The 17,887-nt window shown below is 38.0% G+C and overlaps 10 protein-coding genes across 10 annotated transcripts; 4 read left to right on the top strand and 6 right to left on the bottom strand. All coding sequences in view use genetic code 12, as the record gives it.

Annotated features, from left to right (window-relative positions):
- Positions 1–1,468: 1,468 nt before the first annotated feature.
- On the top strand, positions 1,469–3,316 carry CANMA_005335 (uncharacterized protein; the record flags this gene model as incomplete). The annotated part of the gene is made up of 1 exon (XM_051817707.1): positions 1,469–3,316. The coding sequence occupies one exon, from the start codon at positions 1,469–1,471 to the stop codon at positions 3,314–3,316; it is 1,848 nt and encodes a 615-aa protein (XP_051669068.1).
- Positions 3,317–4,430: 1,114 nt separating this feature from the next.
- CDC42 (Rho family GTPase) lies at positions 4,431–5,006 on the bottom strand (the record flags this gene model as incomplete). Its single annotated transcript, XM_051817706.1, has 1 exon — positions 4,431–5,006. One exon carries the CDS (start codon positions 5,004–5,006, stop codon positions 4,431–4,433), a length of 576 nt encoding a protein of 191 aa, XP_051669067.1.
- A 1,520-nt stretch (positions 5,007–6,526) lies between these two features.
- On the bottom strand, positions 6,527–6,919 carry CANMA_005333 (uncharacterized protein; the record flags this gene model as incomplete). The annotated part of the gene is made up of 1 exon (XM_051817705.1): positions 6,527–6,919. The coding sequence occupies one exon, from the start codon at positions 6,917–6,919 to the stop codon at positions 6,527–6,529; it is 393 nt and encodes a 130-aa protein (XP_051669066.1).
- Positions 6,920–7,789: 870 nt separating this feature from the next.
- UPC2 (Upc2p) lies at positions 7,790–10,372 on the bottom strand (the record flags this gene model as incomplete). Its single annotated transcript, XM_051817704.1, has 1 exon — positions 7,790–10,372. One exon carries the CDS (start codon positions 10,370–10,372, stop codon positions 7,790–7,792), a length of 2,583 nt encoding a protein of 860 aa, XP_051669065.1.
- A 1,169-nt stretch (positions 10,373–11,541) lies between these two features.
- Positions 11,542–11,985, top strand: CANMA_005331 (uncharacterized protein; the record flags this gene model as incomplete). The annotated part of the gene is made up of 1 exon (XM_051817703.1): positions 11,542–11,985. One exon carries the CDS (start codon positions 11,542–11,544, stop codon positions 11,983–11,985), a length of 444 nt encoding a protein of 147 aa, XP_051669064.1.
- A 46-nt stretch (positions 11,986–12,031) lies between these two features.
- On the bottom strand, positions 12,032–12,634 carry APS3 (Aps3p; the record flags this gene model as incomplete). Its single annotated transcript, XM_051817701.1, has 2 exons — positions 12,032–12,561; positions 12,613–12,634. The coding sequence occupies 2 exons, from the start codon at positions 12,632–12,634 to the stop codon at positions 12,032–12,034; spliced, it is 552 nt and encodes a 183-aa protein (XP_051669063.1).
- Positions 12,635–12,737: 103 nt separating this feature from the next.
- Positions 12,738–14,123, top strand: CANMA_005329 (kynureninase; the record flags this gene model as incomplete). Its single annotated transcript, XM_051817700.1, has 1 exon — positions 12,738–14,123. The coding sequence occupies one exon, from the start codon at positions 12,738–12,740 to the stop codon at positions 14,121–14,123; it is 1,386 nt and encodes a 461-aa protein (XP_051669062.1).
- A 72-nt stretch (positions 14,124–14,195) lies between these two features.
- On the bottom strand, positions 14,196–15,515 carry ENO1 (phosphopyruvate hydratase; the record flags this gene model as incomplete). The annotated part of the gene is made up of 1 exon (XM_051817699.1): positions 14,196–15,515. The coding sequence occupies one exon, from the start codon at positions 15,513–15,515 to the stop codon at positions 14,196–14,198; it is 1,320 nt and encodes a 439-aa protein (XP_051669061.1).
- An 898-nt stretch (positions 15,516–16,413) lies between these two features.
- EAF6 (Eaf6p) lies at positions 16,414–17,184 on the top strand (the record flags this gene model as incomplete). Its single annotated transcript, XM_051817698.1, has 1 exon — positions 16,414–17,184. One exon carries the CDS (start codon positions 16,414–16,416, stop codon positions 17,182–17,184), a length of 771 nt encoding a protein of 256 aa, XP_051669060.1.
- A 72-nt stretch (positions 17,185–17,256) lies between these two features.
- CANMA_005326 (mitochondrial 54S ribosomal protein mL40) lies at positions 17,257–17,703 on the bottom strand (the record flags this gene model as incomplete). The annotated part of the gene is made up of 1 exon (XM_051817697.1): positions 17,257–17,703. One exon carries the CDS (start codon positions 17,701–17,703, stop codon positions 17,257–17,259), a length of 447 nt encoding a protein of 148 aa, XP_051669059.1.
- Between the last annotated feature and the right edge of the window lie 184 nt (positions 17,704–17,887).

Below are 17,887 nucleotides of genomic sequence, written 5' to 3'. Positions count from 1 at the left end.
AGTCTGTAATTGGTCCCTCTATGTCGAGGAAGTGTAGGTATAGTCTCATAGTTAAACTTGCTAAAGCTCTTGAGGCAGAGTAATTATATTGTAGAAAGCTAGCCAAAAAGGTTGCTGTCTCCTTTACTCTGAAGTGTATATCAAGCTAGGGTCCTTTTTTTTTTAGCATAGGTGCGAAAAAAAAAGGTCTAGTTCTTGAGATATTTATTATTAGACTTGCTTAAACGTTGCTACTATTTCTACTGCATTTGCTCTTATTTTGGTGATTGCAAAATCACAGTACAGAGTATATTGTAGTACAGTGTCAGGATGTTACACTTTTAGTTTGTCTATCTCAAGTCTACTCTTGCTTGAGGCTTAGATACTGTCAATGGGCTTGTTTTTATGGCTCTCTGCTTTTGTTGTAGTGTAGTGTAGTTTAGCGTTGTGTTGCGTTGCGTTGGTAGTTATGTATTAGTGTACTATGAAAAAGTCAGAGGTATAGAAATAGATAGAAAGAAGTTTAAATGGTGGTTGTCTTTTGTTTTGTACAAATAAGAAAAAAAAAACAGAAAAACATAAGGAAAAGGTCATCCTCTTTCTTCTTTGAAAGAGTTTTGCTTCGAAAAGTTGCGCAAGAGAAATAACAAGAGAGTCTTTTTTTTTTATTTTTATCCTTTTGCATTGTTTGTTACAACGTATAATGTTTGTATACATATTGTGTAATGACAAGTTAAAAATAAGTAGCTGAGTATGTAAATGCTGTTTACTTTGCTTAAGCTTAGGCTTAGAAGAGATTTAGTCTTAGACTTAGCTAAGTGTGTATGTGTGAGAGGTAGACAAAGTATAGTGTATGGTATGAAATATGGTATATATGGGTATATGTATGTAATTAGTGTAAATTGTTGTGTATTTGTTTATTTTGTGATTGTTTAAAAATATATATCTACATATAAATTTTATTTGTTTTTATTTTTATTTTTATTTTTATTTTTATTTTTATTTTTATTTCTATTTTTATTTATTGCCGAAGAATACAAAGAAGGAATATGATGACTGATGACGATGAAGAGAATAAACTCAGATTATTAATATACCTATATATTATAATTATTATAATTATTATAATTGGTATATATATATATATACCAATGCAATTCCTGCAACTTTTTATAGATATCAATTGACTTTTTTACTTACACTTCACACTCACTCACACTCATACTTTTATTTATATAAAACTTCATCCAGTCTAAATACTCGTATCAAGAGAGATTGAGTCATACAGACTACTATTACCACTACTTATCAACGCATTACTCACTCATTTCAATCTTGTCAACAAAGTGTGTTGCAAGACTGATTACAGCAAACAAGAACTACAGTACACACTTTATAGACCCCTACCCCCTACCCCCCCCATCGATCTAATTAATTTATCCTTTCTATCCCTTTAATAACCTCCCATACTACTTTCCCCTTCAACAAAATGAGAGCGTCACTTTCTATACTACTATTGCTTTTCACCACCACTGCTTCTATAGCGATGGATATGGATATGCATGCAGACACAGATAATGAAAGAGATCATGAGGATGTGCAAGGTACTATTATAGCTTCAAACAGTGCAAAATCTTATTCCTCGCCACCATCAACTACGGTTGCTTCACTACAGCCAACTCCCCATGTCATGAAACATCAACACGGTGTTCCTATTTTGGAGACTCACCTATTACCAGAAGAACGTCTCTTTTGGGAAAATTACAATAGTACCCACACTTATTTCACGATACCTTCACAACATCGTCCTGCCTTGTATATTCACATTGTCTTGGGTTTAATTGCCATCTTTATCATCTATCCAATTGGAATGATTTTCAATAATTTAGGGTTAACCAAGACTTATCTTGTGACGTTATTGGTTCATTCTATTACTATGATTTTATCCATGTTGAATTACACCATTTTTATCAACTCCATATCTGATATTTATCCTGGTAATGCCTATAATTCAATGATTGGTATTTTATTTGTCACTACTATATTGCAATTTGTTTTCGCTTTGATTGCTAGTGTAACTCCAACAACAGATGATGGTACTACATCTGCTACAGGTTCATCATCGACTGGTGCAAACGCAAATGGCTCTTCATATTTCACTCTTCATTCTCCACCAATTGGGTGCTCTGATGAAGAAGATATAGACGAACAACTGCTGGTGGAATCTGCTCCATTGAACTATGAAAAAGTCTTTACACCACCAACAAAATTACAAAAGTTTAAAACGTGGGTAGTACAAACTAAATTCCATCATGTTTTCAACATTATATTCAATTTATTACACTGGGGTAATTTCTTTTACTACTTTGTTTTGATTCCTACTGCAGTTGCTACATTTTGCGTTTATGGCCAAGACAAATCAGTGTTTAACTTATTAGCCCATTTCATTAAAGGTGGTGTATTCTTTGCATATGGTATTCTCACCTTGGCTAGATACAGTGGTGCATTCACCAACAAAGGATGGGCTTGGAACCACAAATTTGTTAATGCCAAGAGGGGCAGTGTGCATAACTTGTGGACAAGATTCCAAAATAGAGGTCTTTGGACTATGGAAATGATTGAAAGTTCCTTGATTTTATTCTATGGTTCTACCAATATCTTTTTAGAACATTTATCCAATGCTGGCGGTGAATGGTCACCCAAAGATTTACAACATGTATCAATTGCATTCATTTTCATTGGCTGTGGATTATGTGGTGTAATCACTGAATTGAAATTACAGGATTGGCGATTCGATCAAGCATTGGCAAATTTACGCAAAATGTCCACTAATGGCCATTCACGAAGCGAAGAAGAAACAGTAGCTACTTTTATTGATGCGCAAGACATTGTCAAGGCCAGTCCTGGCTACAGTCCTAATCCATTTCCTATTGTCACTATTTATTGGACGGGTATTCTCATGTCTAAACACCAACAGGCATCGCAATTATCAACCGATATCCATGTTCAATGGGGTAATTTATTCGTCATTGGCTGTGCATTCCGGTTCTTTACTTATGTTCTTTTCTTGTTAAATGCAAGCAAGCCAAAGGAATTGTCTAAACCAAGCAGACCCATTACTGAGTTGGTTGTGGCTTTTAGTTTGTTGTGTGGTGGATTAATCTTTATGGAATCGACTGATCCTGTCATTTTATCATTTGAGTATTATGGATTAACGGCAATGTTTACCTTGAACTTGTCGTTGGGATTCATTACTTTGTTTATGAGTTGGGTAATGGTGCTTTTCGCCGTTAAGGATTGGTTGAAAAATAAAGTTGCGCCAAAAGAAGTGGTGTAAAGGAGAAACAGAATTGTAATGTCACTGTAAATGGAATAGATTGATTGTTTATTCAGAATGCTGCTGATTATTTATTAATCGTTTGATTGACTGATGCTAATATCACGTTTTTTTGTCCCTTTTTGTTTCGTTTTTGTCAAATATCGGTGTTAAATTTTTGATCTTTTTTGTTGTTCCACTTACGTGTGGTTTTTTTTTTTTCCTTTTTTATTAATTGATTGACGAAGTTTTGTTATTAACCCCGTTTGATGTTTGATTTACAAGTCTACAATCTCCCTTTTTAATACGCTATTTATGGGGACTGATTATTACAGAGTCTGAGTCTTTTAATTAAATTAGCCTTGTTGGCTCACTCTAAGTTAAGCTACTTAATACCACTATATATATATTTTAATACTATATTTTATTTTATTTTCCCAAAGGTTTTTTGGACAATGAGACTAAGTTGTTTGAGTGGTGTAGTAAATAGATAATTTTTTGCTTTGCTCGTTTTGTTTCAAGGCTGACAGGTTTTAGCCCGAGACGCAGACTGTAGACATGCCTGACAGAGCGACAGAATGGAAAAGCGTAAAAAACAAAAAAAAAACAAATTAAAAATAAAAAAAGGAGAAAAACCTTGTTCGGCTCTAGCGCGGGGTCGTTGACGTACATGTTCCTCCTTCGTCGCCCCTTAGTCGAAATATTGGGTCAGGTATTCGAAACCAAACAATCTAAATACTTTACCTGAGTTGTAAAGATGTAATAAAATCTGATACTTATTTATTTATACGCGAATGAGGAAATACACATAGTTTGCATATACAGATATGTGTACATATATATAAAAAATAAAATAAAGCTGTAGAGGTTAAAACAATCATCATCATACCTTTGTAAATATAAAAAATACTTCCTCCTAGTATTGTCTTTGTTTATTTTGTTTTGTTTTGTTTTGTTTGGTTGGTTGGTTGGTTGGTTGGTTGGTTGGTTGTAATATGCATCATCATTGTCGCTTTCTTCACCATAAAGTTTAATATAATCTTTCTTTCGTAGCATTCACTCTTTCTGAAAATCAATAGTGAGGTTCACTATTGCCTTCTTTCCTCTGTAATGTATTCCCCTCTTTCTCTCTCATTTACAAAACAACACACTTTTTGGACTTCTTTATGACAGGTGGTTCCAAAGCAGCAACAATAGCTTCATCAAATACAGTCTTCAATCCTCTTTGCGTCAAAGCCGAACATTCAACATACTTAACCGCTCTCAACTCCTTGGCCAACTTCTCTCCTTGTTCAGGAGTGATGGGCGATAATTTCTGTCTCTGTAATCTCTGTAATATCACATCATCATTTCGTAAATCGGTTTGCGTACCAACAATTAAACAGGGCACACCAGGACAATGGTGATGTACTTCAGGAAACCATTTCTCCTTGACGTTTTCAAATGATGCGGGAGCAATGACTGAAAAACAAACCAAAAACACATCGGTTGATGGATACGATAATGGTCTTAATCTATCGTAATCTTCTTGTCCGGCAGTGTCAAATAATCCTAAAGTGAATGGTTCATCGCCAATCATCACTGTCACGGCGTAATTGTCAAATACTGTGGGGACATAATCGGCCGGGAATTTACTCGTGGTGTATGATATTAATAAACAAGTTTTTCCAACGGCACCATCGCCAACAACAACACATTTTATAGTCTGCATTTTTTTTCGATTTCTTTTGTTTGTTTTTGTAAGTAAGGTAAGTGTGGTTTAATACGGATTGGTAATGGGGGTCTTGAGTATTAGTTATGTAGCAGTATACGCTAAAGACAGTATTGAGATAAGGAACTAATTCTGTAGTGGTCGTTTCTTTTCTGTTAAAAATAAAAGAAAAAGTGACTTGTGATTTGGTGGTTGATTTGATTGATTGATATCCTTTAATCCAATGAATGTATATTTCTGAGTGAATTATACTTGTAAGCAACGTATATGTATAAAGAAAACTGTGTGGGAATACTAAAAAAAAAAAAGAACCAAAAAAAATTGTGGGTCTTTTGATAGATTAGTTTTTTATAGATTGATTTGGTGGTGAAAGAAATAAACGTTAAGCGAAATGGAATCAGTGAGTCTGTAGTATCCTCTCTGTTGTGTACTTTCTGAAGTGATGAAGTGAATGTGGAGGTTGATTGTCCTTGTTGTTGTAAGTTTGTTGTTTTTTTTCTCCTCTATTCTGTTCTGTTTGGAGAGTTGTTGTATGTTGTTTGTTGTTTAAAATTTTTTTGTCGCTGATTTTTTGATTTTTTGATTTCTTTGGTTGTTAGATTTTATTTTATTTTATTTTATTTTATTTTATTTTATTTTATTTTATTTTATTTTATTTTATTTTATTTTATTTTACTTAATCAAAATAGGAAGATAGAGATAGTTAAATAGTTGGATGGACAGATAGGAACACATGTTAGCACACAGTGTTTACAGATAAGTTTACTTAAGCTAATACCACTACATAGCAGCAGTGGTAGTACACACGCGTCTGCTACCTCATGTAAACGGGTGGATATTACAGGTTTACCCGTGTCTAGCGTAATACGATACACAACACAATGTATTGTTCTAAAATGTTTTACATTCCCGCCCTACTTTCAATTGTTTGTGTGTGTGTGTGTGTGTCGTGTGTGGCATTCCATTCTTTTTCTTTTTCTGTCGCGTGAATATTTATTTTTATTTTATTTTATCTTCTAAATTGGCACCGGCCAATGTTTGATTATCGAACTTTTTGATCAAACTATGTATTATTCCACCACCACGTTGTGGTTATCAGGAAGAAATGTTATAACGTTAAAAATAAGATGACAGTGTTGGATTTACAAACAGGCAAACCAGACTCTAGATTTGTGAACTACTTCAAGACAGAGACTGAAGTTCCAGTGGTGGTTGTGAATTGATGTAACTGGCATTTGTGCCGATCTGCTAAGGTCTTACCCGGTATAAGCAACAGTAATGTTCGCTTTTACATACCTACCAAGAAAACCACAAACACTGTCTTTAATTAATCTGTTATGTGTCGTAAAAGGCTTTTTTTGGCAACAATTTGACTCAATATAGATCCCATAGACTAAAATATCATCAACAGTCTATGTTCCAAGAGATTACTCCGCAGATATGATGATTTAAAAGACGAGCTATTCATTCATTATATATATATATATAAATTAGGTAAAACAATGCAACAATAAAACCAATCAAACGGTATATGCTGGTGGAGTGTTTGAGACACCTTTATTCTCCGCTACAAACTCTGCTCCATGGCCTTTCTTGTTCCCCTTGGATGTAGGAGGCAGCGCTGTTTTGTCCTGCTTGTTTGTCATTCTTCTTCCACGATTGTAATTCATTCTGCAAGAATTACTGGTCTTGGCTGGACGCGAATGATACCCGGCATCCAGGTATTGTTCCAGATATTGCGGTGGAGCAGGGTAATGTTTCAGGTATTGCGGTGGAGATCCTCCTTGTTCCTGAGCACTTTGGTAGCGTTCATATTCTTCCCTCTCTTGAGCACTCATGTTTCTAAGCTTCTTCTTTTCCAAATGTCTTTCAATGGCGATAGCACCTAATGCAATAACGATTCCAATTACCATCTTTAGTTTATATTAATTGATATTTTCTTGATGGGAGAGTGGAAAATAATACACTTCTTGGCTGGGGTAAACCCCATTATTTATAGCTGAATCAATTTCTTTTTCATTATGTTCTAAACGTGTTTACCGCTGTGCATAAAACAAAACAAACGTTGGTGATAAGCAAGCATCATCCAGAAAACTAAAAGTATATAGGGCAGAGAGAAGGCGCGGCTGAAGGGGGGCGCTGCTTAGCTCCGTATATTCTAAGCCCTAATTAGCTTCATCAGTACCGGGCATTATAACAACTCCGAACTTTTTAAACCCTTATCTCATTTGAAATACAAACTCTTCCTATAACTCCAATTACAATAACGTTTTTAATTTCTTCGAAAGCCTTGTTCAAATTATCCTCAGCCCCCCCCCCCACAACTCAACAAACTTGAAAAACTTGTCACTAGCTTTTGGAATTGTAATAAATGTATTAGTTTTCAGCACATAACAGGTTGATTTTTGATCCTTGAGGACCAATGACTTTTGGAGAACACAGCCGGTTTTGACGCATACAACCACCCTTGTGAGTTTGCTGACTCAGCTAACTCTAATTTCTTGTTGATGAATCCGGCCGCTTTTTCCACATTTTCGTCCTTTCCTTTCAATCTAGCCCACCAAAATTTTTGGAGTCCGGGCGCTTCAAGGTTACGAATGTCTTTGCCAAAGCATAGAACAAAACAACAACATATGTGGAATTTTGTAATTTCCAAGAATCTGCTTATAGAATCAACATCATAGACTACCGAACATCTGTGTTGCTTCCGCATTCTTTACTAATTAAATATTTGTTTATGCATGTATTTACATCAGTATGTATATTTTCCTAACATTCATCACTCATTTCAAATTAATAAACCCCTGGTCTCCTTGCATTATATCCAATTCTCTAGTTATATCACTAGGTAAGTTATTTGTATTGGTCATTTCAGTCAAATTAATCTTTGTGCGCCTAGTGGTACCAGTAGCGTCAACACCATTACCATTACTGCTTTTATCCTCACCATTAACGGTATCATCAGCGGTAGCATTGTTATCGTTACCATTTGACTCGTCATCGCTTTCAAATTCATTTCCATAATCATCAACAATATCTGGACCACCACCCAAGAAATCCATCATCATATGCATACCCCCAGCACCTCCAGCGTACTCTTCAACATTCAGAGGTAGCACTTGGGCGACACCTTCCAAGAACCACACTTTATCCTTCATTTCCATGGTAAATGAACGCAACAACTTGTAATATGATCTCATAATCCTCATTGACTTGACATCTCCTGACATCAATAGCGACATAAACTGCTTATCTAATAAGGCAGGGAATGCAAAAATTCGTAGTATAAAATCAGACTTGTATCTCTCCTTATGTAATTTATTCAAATAAGCCAATGTAATCAAATAAGGAGAGTCGATTTCAACGGGAAACAAATCAGCAATATCAGCATCGTGGCATTCAAGATCAGTATAAAACCTTTCACCATTGCCATTGCCATTGCCATTGGGCCCATTAGCATTCGCCCTATTCAAGTTTGCCTTTTGGTTAATTATATCTCCCAAATCTCCCAAATCAACACTAATGAACTTGTAAAATCGTGATGCTTCAGTTAAAGGCCAAACCGCTGTCAAGATTGTTGCCGCTCCCTTGACATGGAATATCCATGCCGATGCTGGTAAAGATTTTGGGGAGGTTGATGAAGGGAATGAAGCATTGGCCAATGAATCCATAATCAAAATCAATGCACTTGCAACTAACGCATCAGTATTGTCAGCGTTGATGTTCAATACTGCTTCTCTCAATAACCTCAATGCATCACCCCTATGACAAGTAACACATTGGTCCAACCCTTTTTCCGTTCTTGATAAATGAGTAGCACTAAATGCCAATATTGAATGCATCAAAAATGGATGTTCAAATGCCAACATGGGAATATCATGGATCCATATATTGGTTTCGGAAATTCCGGCACCGGTTATAGTGTTTGCCACTTGAGAAGTATAATGAAACATTAATTTCAAGTCCAACATATTTAAAGTACTCGAATTCATTGCTTGTGCCATGGTTCGGTTATTTAATGGCACCGACGATGGAATCAGCAGCGAATTGTTGGGGGCAATGTTGGGTAATGTTCCTGGATTTTGTGTCGACTCAGATGGCGTGGCTGGAGGGATATTGAAAGGTGGTGAAGATGCTGATCCTGCTCCTTGTGCACTTAAATTGATAGCTGCGTCTATTGGATCCTCGCCAATGTCTTGCTGTTGCTGTTGCTGCTGCTGCTGAAACTGTCGACTCGGGCTTTCGGCTGATCGATATTGAGTTTGTTGTTGGTTTGACTGTGTCAGATTCAATTGATCTCGTGGTTGCTGTAGTTGTTGACTCGGTTGTGAATTCAACAACACTTCCGAAAGTAAACCGGTGTTGCCATTTACAGCTGCTGCTGCTAATTGGTCAATCAAACCACCTCCTGCGCCCACACCAACACCAGCACCAGTGGCACCAGCTCCTACCCCTGGAGCCCCACCTCCACCAAACAAGCCAGCCAAATTACTCAAATCAATAGGTAATTGTGCCAACGTTGCCAAGTTCGATAGACTCGCCAAGTTGCCAAGGTTCATTAAATTTCCCAAACCACCTCCTGTATCTCCACCCATACCTGCCAAATTGTTGACCAAATGGGCAACGTTTAAATTGTTCAAATTTCCCGCACTTAGTAGCCCCGATGATAACGCACTCAAAGGGTTGTTCATTGACTGGCCCATGCTGGTCATAGGGTTATTAAGGGGTATTGTATTGTTATTGACACTGGGCTGAGATGTGTTTGGACTTGGAGTCAAGGAAGGAGTTGCTTGTTGAGTAGCTGTAGAAGAATCCAAGCCTTCCAAAGAACTTTGATCAATGCTGCTGTTTCTCGTTGAAGTCTTGTCCGAATAGTTATTCGCTACACCTTCATCTCCCTCAGATTTGACGGAAGTTTTCCTCTTGGCATTGACTTGCACCTTTTTCATCTTTTGCTGCGATTCTGACTTTTCCTTCTTTGGTTTCTTAGCTGGAGGCAAACTTTCCTCGGCATCCATGTGCAAATATCCACACTCCAAACTCAACTTGACGCAATTTCCACAAAGGGGTTTTTGTTCGTCACACTTGACTCGGCGTCTCTTGCAAGTCGAACAACCATGTCTTGATTTTTGGTGGTATTTACGTTTCCCAGTGGATGCTTTGGATGGCTTCTTGGTAAGTTCAGATGGTGAGCTCGAGGCATTTGATAACAGACGTAAAGCCTCATCAATGGTTTCCGAATCACCTCTTAGTCTATGACTTTCTTCAATCTCCTCGTTCTCCTCGTCGTCCTCTTCTCCTATACGGTGCTCAATACTTGCACTGAACAAGTTTGAATCCGCGTCTGTAATAATATCTGACTTCATATGACACGAGACGCGTTTACTGATACTATCAGGTGATTAAATCCTTCCTGCAAATAATTTGACAAAATGTTGAACTGTGCCAATTGTTTAAGTTAATGTTTCGTCTGCAAGATGTTGAATATTGCTGCAAAAGTGCTTTGTTCAATCAAACTTTAGTCAAAGCGTATATAATGTTGAACACCAATTGCAACAAGACGTATATATATATATATATGATTGAAAATAAAACTGAATTCGCAGCCGAACGTAACGACCCCTTGGAATTTCGAGGCTGTGGCAGATGGTGCGTGTATGCCTATTTTCTTTCGTTACTCCAATTATTTAAGTTATATCTTTTGAAGTTAGATATCTCAAATGATGTCACTGTAGAATTAATTTGAATATCTTCGTCGTATAGAAATGAGAGTGTGTTGTTAGTTTTGTTTTTTTTTCCTTTTCTTCTTTTATCTTCTTGCGCAGCTTTTTTATACGACGACGAAAATTATGAGTGTGAGTGTGAAACAAAGTCTAAAAAATTTAATTTTAGTCATTGGCGAAGTTTCGCCAGAACTACCTTATTGGGAAGAGCTGAGGGTTAGCATAACCCTCTCCTTATACTTCAATTTGAGCCCGCATGAACTCTAAACTATTTTCCTCTAAGCCACACAACTAGAAGCGAACGAAACGTTCCATTGTTGATACGTTTCACGGAGTTTACGGTTTGTTACCGCCGTTAATTTTCACAAATTGGTCAATCATTGGTAGAGGTAGTTCCTTTGTCGTGCAATTATGCGGAGGATTTCTATCTTTAATTACTTCCTTTCACTAACGTAAACCAATCCTTGAAACTCAAAGGGTTTTTGGAAGTTTCCAAACTTTTTTGCACCAAAATACGCAACAATTTCATTATTCAATATTGGGTGCTATACTTGAACTACCCGGAAGTACCGATGCAAAGAGTTCTGTCCAGCCAGGCCTTCTGGTTTCTCTAAAAATAACTAGTTAAGTAATCAAGCACCAGGAGGGAATGAAATAGCTGGAACCGTGGGATAGCCCCTCTAGTTGAAGTTTGCGCTACCATTACAGTAAGAAAAATTTCTAGCCAATATCAGAGCAGTAATTGACAATCAACTCATCAACAGTGTCTGAACGTCTCCACACATTAAATACTACTGCACATACTACTAAATATGTCAGCTAAACCACTTTGGTATAGATGGGCACGAGTTTACTTTGCTGGTGCGTGTATCACAGGAACGGGTGTATTGCTTTATCAAACAATTAGACCCTCAGATGAGAAATTGATATCGCAATTTTCACCCGAAATCAGGGCAGAGTATGAAAGAAACAAGGAACTAAGGCAAAAGGAACAGCAGAGGTTAATGGAGATTGTTCAACAAACTGCAGCTTCGAATGATCCCATATGGAAAACGGGGCCTATTGGATCGCCATTGGAGAAGGAACAACGGAATTTGAGTATGGAATTAGTTGACAAGGAGTTGTTTCACAAGACAAAAGCCGAGGAAGCCCAGAAGCAGGCAATCAACAAGAGTGTTGAACAAGAAAAGGAACTTGAACAGTTGTTGCAGGAGCAAAAACACAAGAAATCTTGGTGGAATGTTTTCTCGAGGTGATGATGGGCCATATTTAGATTCCTGTAAATATTTTATACACACATTATTACCTACTCCAGAATCCTCTATCTCTAGACAATGACAGCAATATGGACTGGCTTATCGAAGCAGCTGTGCTACTACTACTTCCAGCTCCTGAAGCACCGCTACCACTCTGACTGTTGGCTTCATCAACAGCAGCCACTATTCTACTTATGTTTGTATCAATAACCATCCCACCTTGAATGATCTCCTCCAAAACAGTCTGTAATACTTGCCAGCCAAATACCAAATCCAATTCACATACATTTGTGAAGCACTTGTCTAAGCACTCAACGAACACCTGAATCAAATCCAAAATACCCAATTCCGATTCTTGATCGTCAACAACGAATACAAAGTATAACGTAGCATAATGACGGTAGATGACTTTGATATCATCCAAATCCTCAAGAAGCTTTGGTGGCGTTATGAATGAGCATTCTTGAGCTGTTCGTACTGATATCAATTGGTGGACTTGTTGAAGAAGTAATTTCTGCGTCGGTATATCAACATTGGTGTAAAACTTCATTAGTCTAGGAACTCCATCATTGTTGACTAAAGTTGTTAGTAAGCGTGTTGAGTGAATTGCTTTATATTGTTACATACATATAAGTACGGAATGAATCATGGCTGTGTGTGTGCGTAGTTGGTGTAGCGGGTTTACAAATTGTTACTGAAATTTATTTTCATAAATTTCCACGCCATTACCACACGAGCCTCAACAATAGGAAATGTTACTTGAACAAGCAAAAGAGTTGGACAAAAGCTTCCCAACTTACAAAGATGACTTTTGCATCCCGACATTTGAATCACTTGGTATCAATAACGACAGTTTCTCCAAAGACACAGAATCCATCTACTTGTGTGGGAATTCGCTCGGATTAATGCCAAAACAGACCTCGACTGCTATAAACAATGAATTAAAAGCATGGTCGATGCGCGGAGTCGAGTCCCATTTCAACCACCCACTCTCAAGTCTGACCGACTGGGTTGATATAGATTTACCATGCGTGCCGTTACTAGCACCGTTTGTTGGAGCAAAAGAAAATGAGGTTGCAGTTATGGGATCGTTGACATCCAACTTGAATGCATTGCTTACCCACTTTTATAAGCCTAAGGGTAAAAGAACAAAAATCTTGTTTGAGAAGCAAGCGTTTCCTTCTGACTATTATGCATTTTTGAATATTGTCAAATTGCATGATTTTGATGAATCGCATTTGATTCAAGTCGAAATACCGAAAGGTGAAACATACTTGAAGACCGAATCCATTTTATCAGTCATTGATGACAATTTGGATGAAATTGCCCTTGTTTGCTTTCCTGGTATACAATACTACACAGGCCAGTTTTTTGACATTGAAAGGATCACAAAGTACATTAAAGATAAAGCACCCGAAATTGTTGTTGGTTGGGATTTAGCTCATGCCGCGGGAAATGTTCCGCTTCATCTACACGACTGGCTGGTTGATTTTGCTGCGTGGTGTTCCTACAAGTATCTTAACGCCGGTCCTGGTGCCATAGCTGGGATATTCGTTCACGAGAAACATACAAAAGACAACACAGCTACGCAATACAAGCCTCGGTTGGCTGGATGGTGGGGTAATAACAGTGCAGATAGATTCAGGATGTTGGAAAAGTTTGATCCTATTGCTTCAGCTTTAAGTTATAGACAACTGAACCCAAGTGTAATTGATTGCGTGGCTCTTCAATCGTCATTACAAGTGTTTGAAAAAGTTGGTGGAGTTGGCATTTTACGTGAAAAATCGTTGAAGCTCACCCAGTTCTTGCAGGATTTGTTGACCAGCAGTAAATACTATATTCCACAGGAAAGCACCGATGAGTCCAAGTTTGGGTTTAAAATATTGACACCCTTGGTGCAAAATGAAAGAGGAGCTCAGCTCAGCGTACTTTTCCAACCACACAGGGAAGACAAGCAGGACAATGTTATGGAGAGGGTGTTTGACCACTTGCATAAACACGCTATTATTTGCGATGAAAGAAGACCTGATGTGATTAGACTAGCGCCATTACCATTGTACAACACATTTGAGGAAACATACATTGCCGTGCAACGTTTGCTCGAAGCATTGGACAATATAGCACGCGACTATGTGTAAATCGAGAATATATAGAAATCACTAATTTGTTTTACATACACTGTTTCTTTATTAGACTAGCTACTATTCTACTTACAAAGTTTGAGCAGTGTGGAAGTCTTTACCAGCATAGATAGCTTTGTCTCCCAATTCTTCTTCGATTCTCAAGATTTGGTTCAACTTGGCCAATCTTTCGGATCTAGCTGGAGCACCGGTCTTGATTTGACCTGATCTGATACCAACAGACAAGTCAGCAATAAAAGTGTCTTCAGTTTCACCAGATCTATGGGAGACCATAACACCCCAACCAGCAGCATAAGAGTCGTTGGCAGCTTGGATGGATTCAGTCAAAGAACCAATTTGGTTAACCTTCAACAACAAAGCATCAGCAGCCTTGGTTTCAATAGCCTTCTTGATTCTGAGTGGGTTGGTAACAGTCAAGTCATCACCAACAATTTGGGTCTTACCTTGGACCTTGGAGAAAAAGTGGCTCCAAGCTTCCCAGTCATCTTCTGCGAATGGATCTTCGATGGAAACAATTGGGTATTTTTGTAACAATTCACCGTATAATTCAGCCAATTGAGGTCCAGACAACCATTTGGATTTGTCAGAGTCTGGGTTTTTAAAGTCCAAGTCGTATTTACCGTCCTTGTAGAATTCAGATGAAGCGACATCCATAGCAATGTCAACTTGACCGGTGTAGCCAGCAGCTTCAATAGCTGAAACAATCAAGTCCAAAGCTTCTTGAGCAGTCTTGATATCAGGAGCAACACCACCTTCGTCACCAACATTACCGGCTGATTGACCGTATTTCTTCTTGGTCAATGATTTCAAGTGGTGGTAAACTTCTGAACCGATTCTCAAACCTTCGCTGAAAGTTGGAGCACCAGATGGAACAATCATAAATTCTTGGAAAGCCAAGTCACCACCAGCGTGGGAACCACCGTTCAAAACGTTTTGGAATGGAACTGGCAAGACGTATTTATCTTGCTTGGCATTGGAGATGTCAGCAATGTGCTTGTACAATGGGACATTCTTTTCAGCAGCACCAGCCTTAGCAGCAGCCAAGGAGACACCCAAGATGGCATTGGCACCCAATTTTGACTTGTTTGGAGTACCATCCAATTTCAACAAGAATTCATCAACCTTGGCTTGGTCGGTAACATCAATGTTGGCCTTGATCAAAGCTGGTGCAATGATGTCGTTGACATTGGCAACAGCTTTCAAAACACCCTTACCTAACCATTTAGATTTGTCACCGTCTCTCAATTCCAAAGCTTCGTGAACACCAGTAGAAGCACCAGATGGAACAATTGCTCTAAATGAACCCTTTTCGGTGTCCAAGTCAACTTCAACAGTTGGGTTACCTCTAGAGTCGTAAACGTATCTGGAGTGGATTTTAGTAATAGCCATTGTGGTTAATAAAGTAATGAGAATGAAAAGTGAATTTCAATTGAGTATGTAAGAGAAGGAAAAGGAAAAGAAAAAGGGGAAAATGAACGAGGGATTTATATTTTTCCAACCGGGGGTGAGAAAAAAATTGTTGAATAAATATCAATTGGTATGTGGAATAATTTCAATTGTAACTTACAGTGGTAGTGTGTAATGGTTACACATTTTTTTTTTGTTTATTTTAGTGTACAATAAGGATCACACCTACCCGCGTATTTGGGCACAATTGTGAAAGGCAAAAGTATTACACATTCGTGGAAATCAAATTGAGTCAGAAGCTACACTGTGAGCCGAAATATAAACTGTTTACTGCCAACTGACAACAATTCTCCACAGAAACTTTGATCTCTCGTCCGGATTTGACTGCTGTTCACATTGTTTGTGGAACAATACGGTCCAATGGATTTCAGTGATGTATTTTTTTTTCAATTTGGTACCGGTCCTTCCCGAGAACCTGGTTGCAGCTTCCCTTACATACAAAAACAAAGTAGTGTCAAGCTACGCTAGTCCAACGCAACGTGTAGAGCTCAAACTGTGACGTATGCTATTGTCAAAGCAGTTAACGTACCACAGCATCCAATTGCAATGTCGTGGTTATAAAGCAAATTGTGTCGGGAAGTCCACTTAGTATATAAAGCTCTCTCCTATACTTAAGGAAGGAAAAGCTGCTTGCTCAACCATAGTGAAGCACGCGTGGTACTGTTATATTTACCAAAAGAAAACTTACGTAAGTCTGCCGGGTAGATGGTTCGATCATCAGCCCTCTTCCCAGTATCAAAACTAGTGAAGGGTATTTGGTAGCACCGAATTTTTTGTTGATACTGGATTCGTAACTCCACCTACACAACAACGTAAACTAATGGCCAGTGACGAAACCAAAGAGGCAAAAAGCCTGCTGCAGAAACCAGATTCAACAGAAGATAAGCCTTCCGAAACACCCAAAGTCTCATCGCTGCCGACTAAGACGGGCAGCACGGCGGACCAGTCGAAATCACCACAGAAAAACAACAACAATAACAGTAGCACCAATGCACACAGCAGTCAATCGAAAGCATCGACACCATCATCAACTAAACTGGGCAAATCATCAGCCAGCATAGAGAAGTACAACGAGCTCAAAAAGAAACTCACCCAACAAATACTCAAAAAACAAGAAATAACCAATAAATTATCCAAGTTGGAAGACACGATATATCAAAAGGAGTCCGATTACTTTGAAGAAAGTTACTCAGGTAACATAGTTAAAGGGTTTGAAAATTTTTCCAAGTCGAGTGGTGGTGGATCAGGAGGAAGTGGAGGTGGATCAGGCACTTCGGGATTTAGAAGAAAAATGGTATACACTGAAGATGATCACATATTCAGTCTAAGTTCAATTAATTTTGTGAAAAATATGGTCAAGAGGCATGGCCCCGGTTACGCAAACGGATCAATAGGGAATGGAACTGCTTCTTCTATTATCAATTCTAAAGATGATTTCGATGATTACGAAGATTCAGTCGATCCGACGACGGCGAATATGGGGATCAAACTGAACAATACAGCTGCTGCTGCTGCATCAGAAAACAAGAGTGAAACAAGTAGGTCAAGCACGCCTTCAAGAAAGAGAAAGGCGAGAACGATAGAAGATTGAACTTGGGACCAGGTATGACTAAATTTTCATTAAATCTATTTACACAAAAGGTTATCTAATAAAGGGTTACCCCTACTTCTTTGGCGAATAAGCATAAACCCATGGCTTTGTAGGTGGATAGTCTGTAGGAACTCTCATCTCAATAGGGAAAGTGGTGAATTTCAATTTAGTTTTAGCATTAGCCATTTCAAACAATGCCGGGCTAGTCTGTTTCAAGTCTTCCATCGCATTGCGTATACTCTTGTATTGCAAATTTAACTGGTGTTGTTGCTTTTGTTGTTTTTTACGCTGTAATAACTTCCATGCATTCATGATGGTTCTATGCTTAATCAAATCTTCATTGCACAATCTTAACAACTGTGGTTGTTTCCTACTTGCTGATAATACTGATAATTGGTTGACGATTTTTTGAGTTGATGCATTCAATTGATTGGCTCCTGTAGATTGTCTTTTGAAACGCATAAACGTTAACGTGCTTTGCGCTAGGTTTGCAATGCGTGACCTGCTTATGCTAAACATGGCTATGATATCCAGATGTAAATGAGTGTGAAACTGAGTTGGTGTTGGGTGATACTGCTTGTGTAAAATTTTCAAAGAAAATTGGAATAAATTTTTCTAATGTCGCTTTAAACTCTATGCCGTTAATGTATATAACACGACATTGGAAGATTATAAAACAGAAAGTGTGACACAATACTGACAA

Source organism: Candida margitis, assembly GCF_024628925.1.
Source record: "Candida margitis strain CBS 14175 chromosome Unknown scaffold39, whole genome shotgun sequence".
Lineage (NCBI taxonomy): Eukaryota > Fungi > Ascomycota > Pichiomycetes > Serinales > Debaryomycetaceae > Lodderomyces > Lodderomyces margitis.
This window is presented reverse-complemented; position numbering and strand designations above follow the sequence as displayed.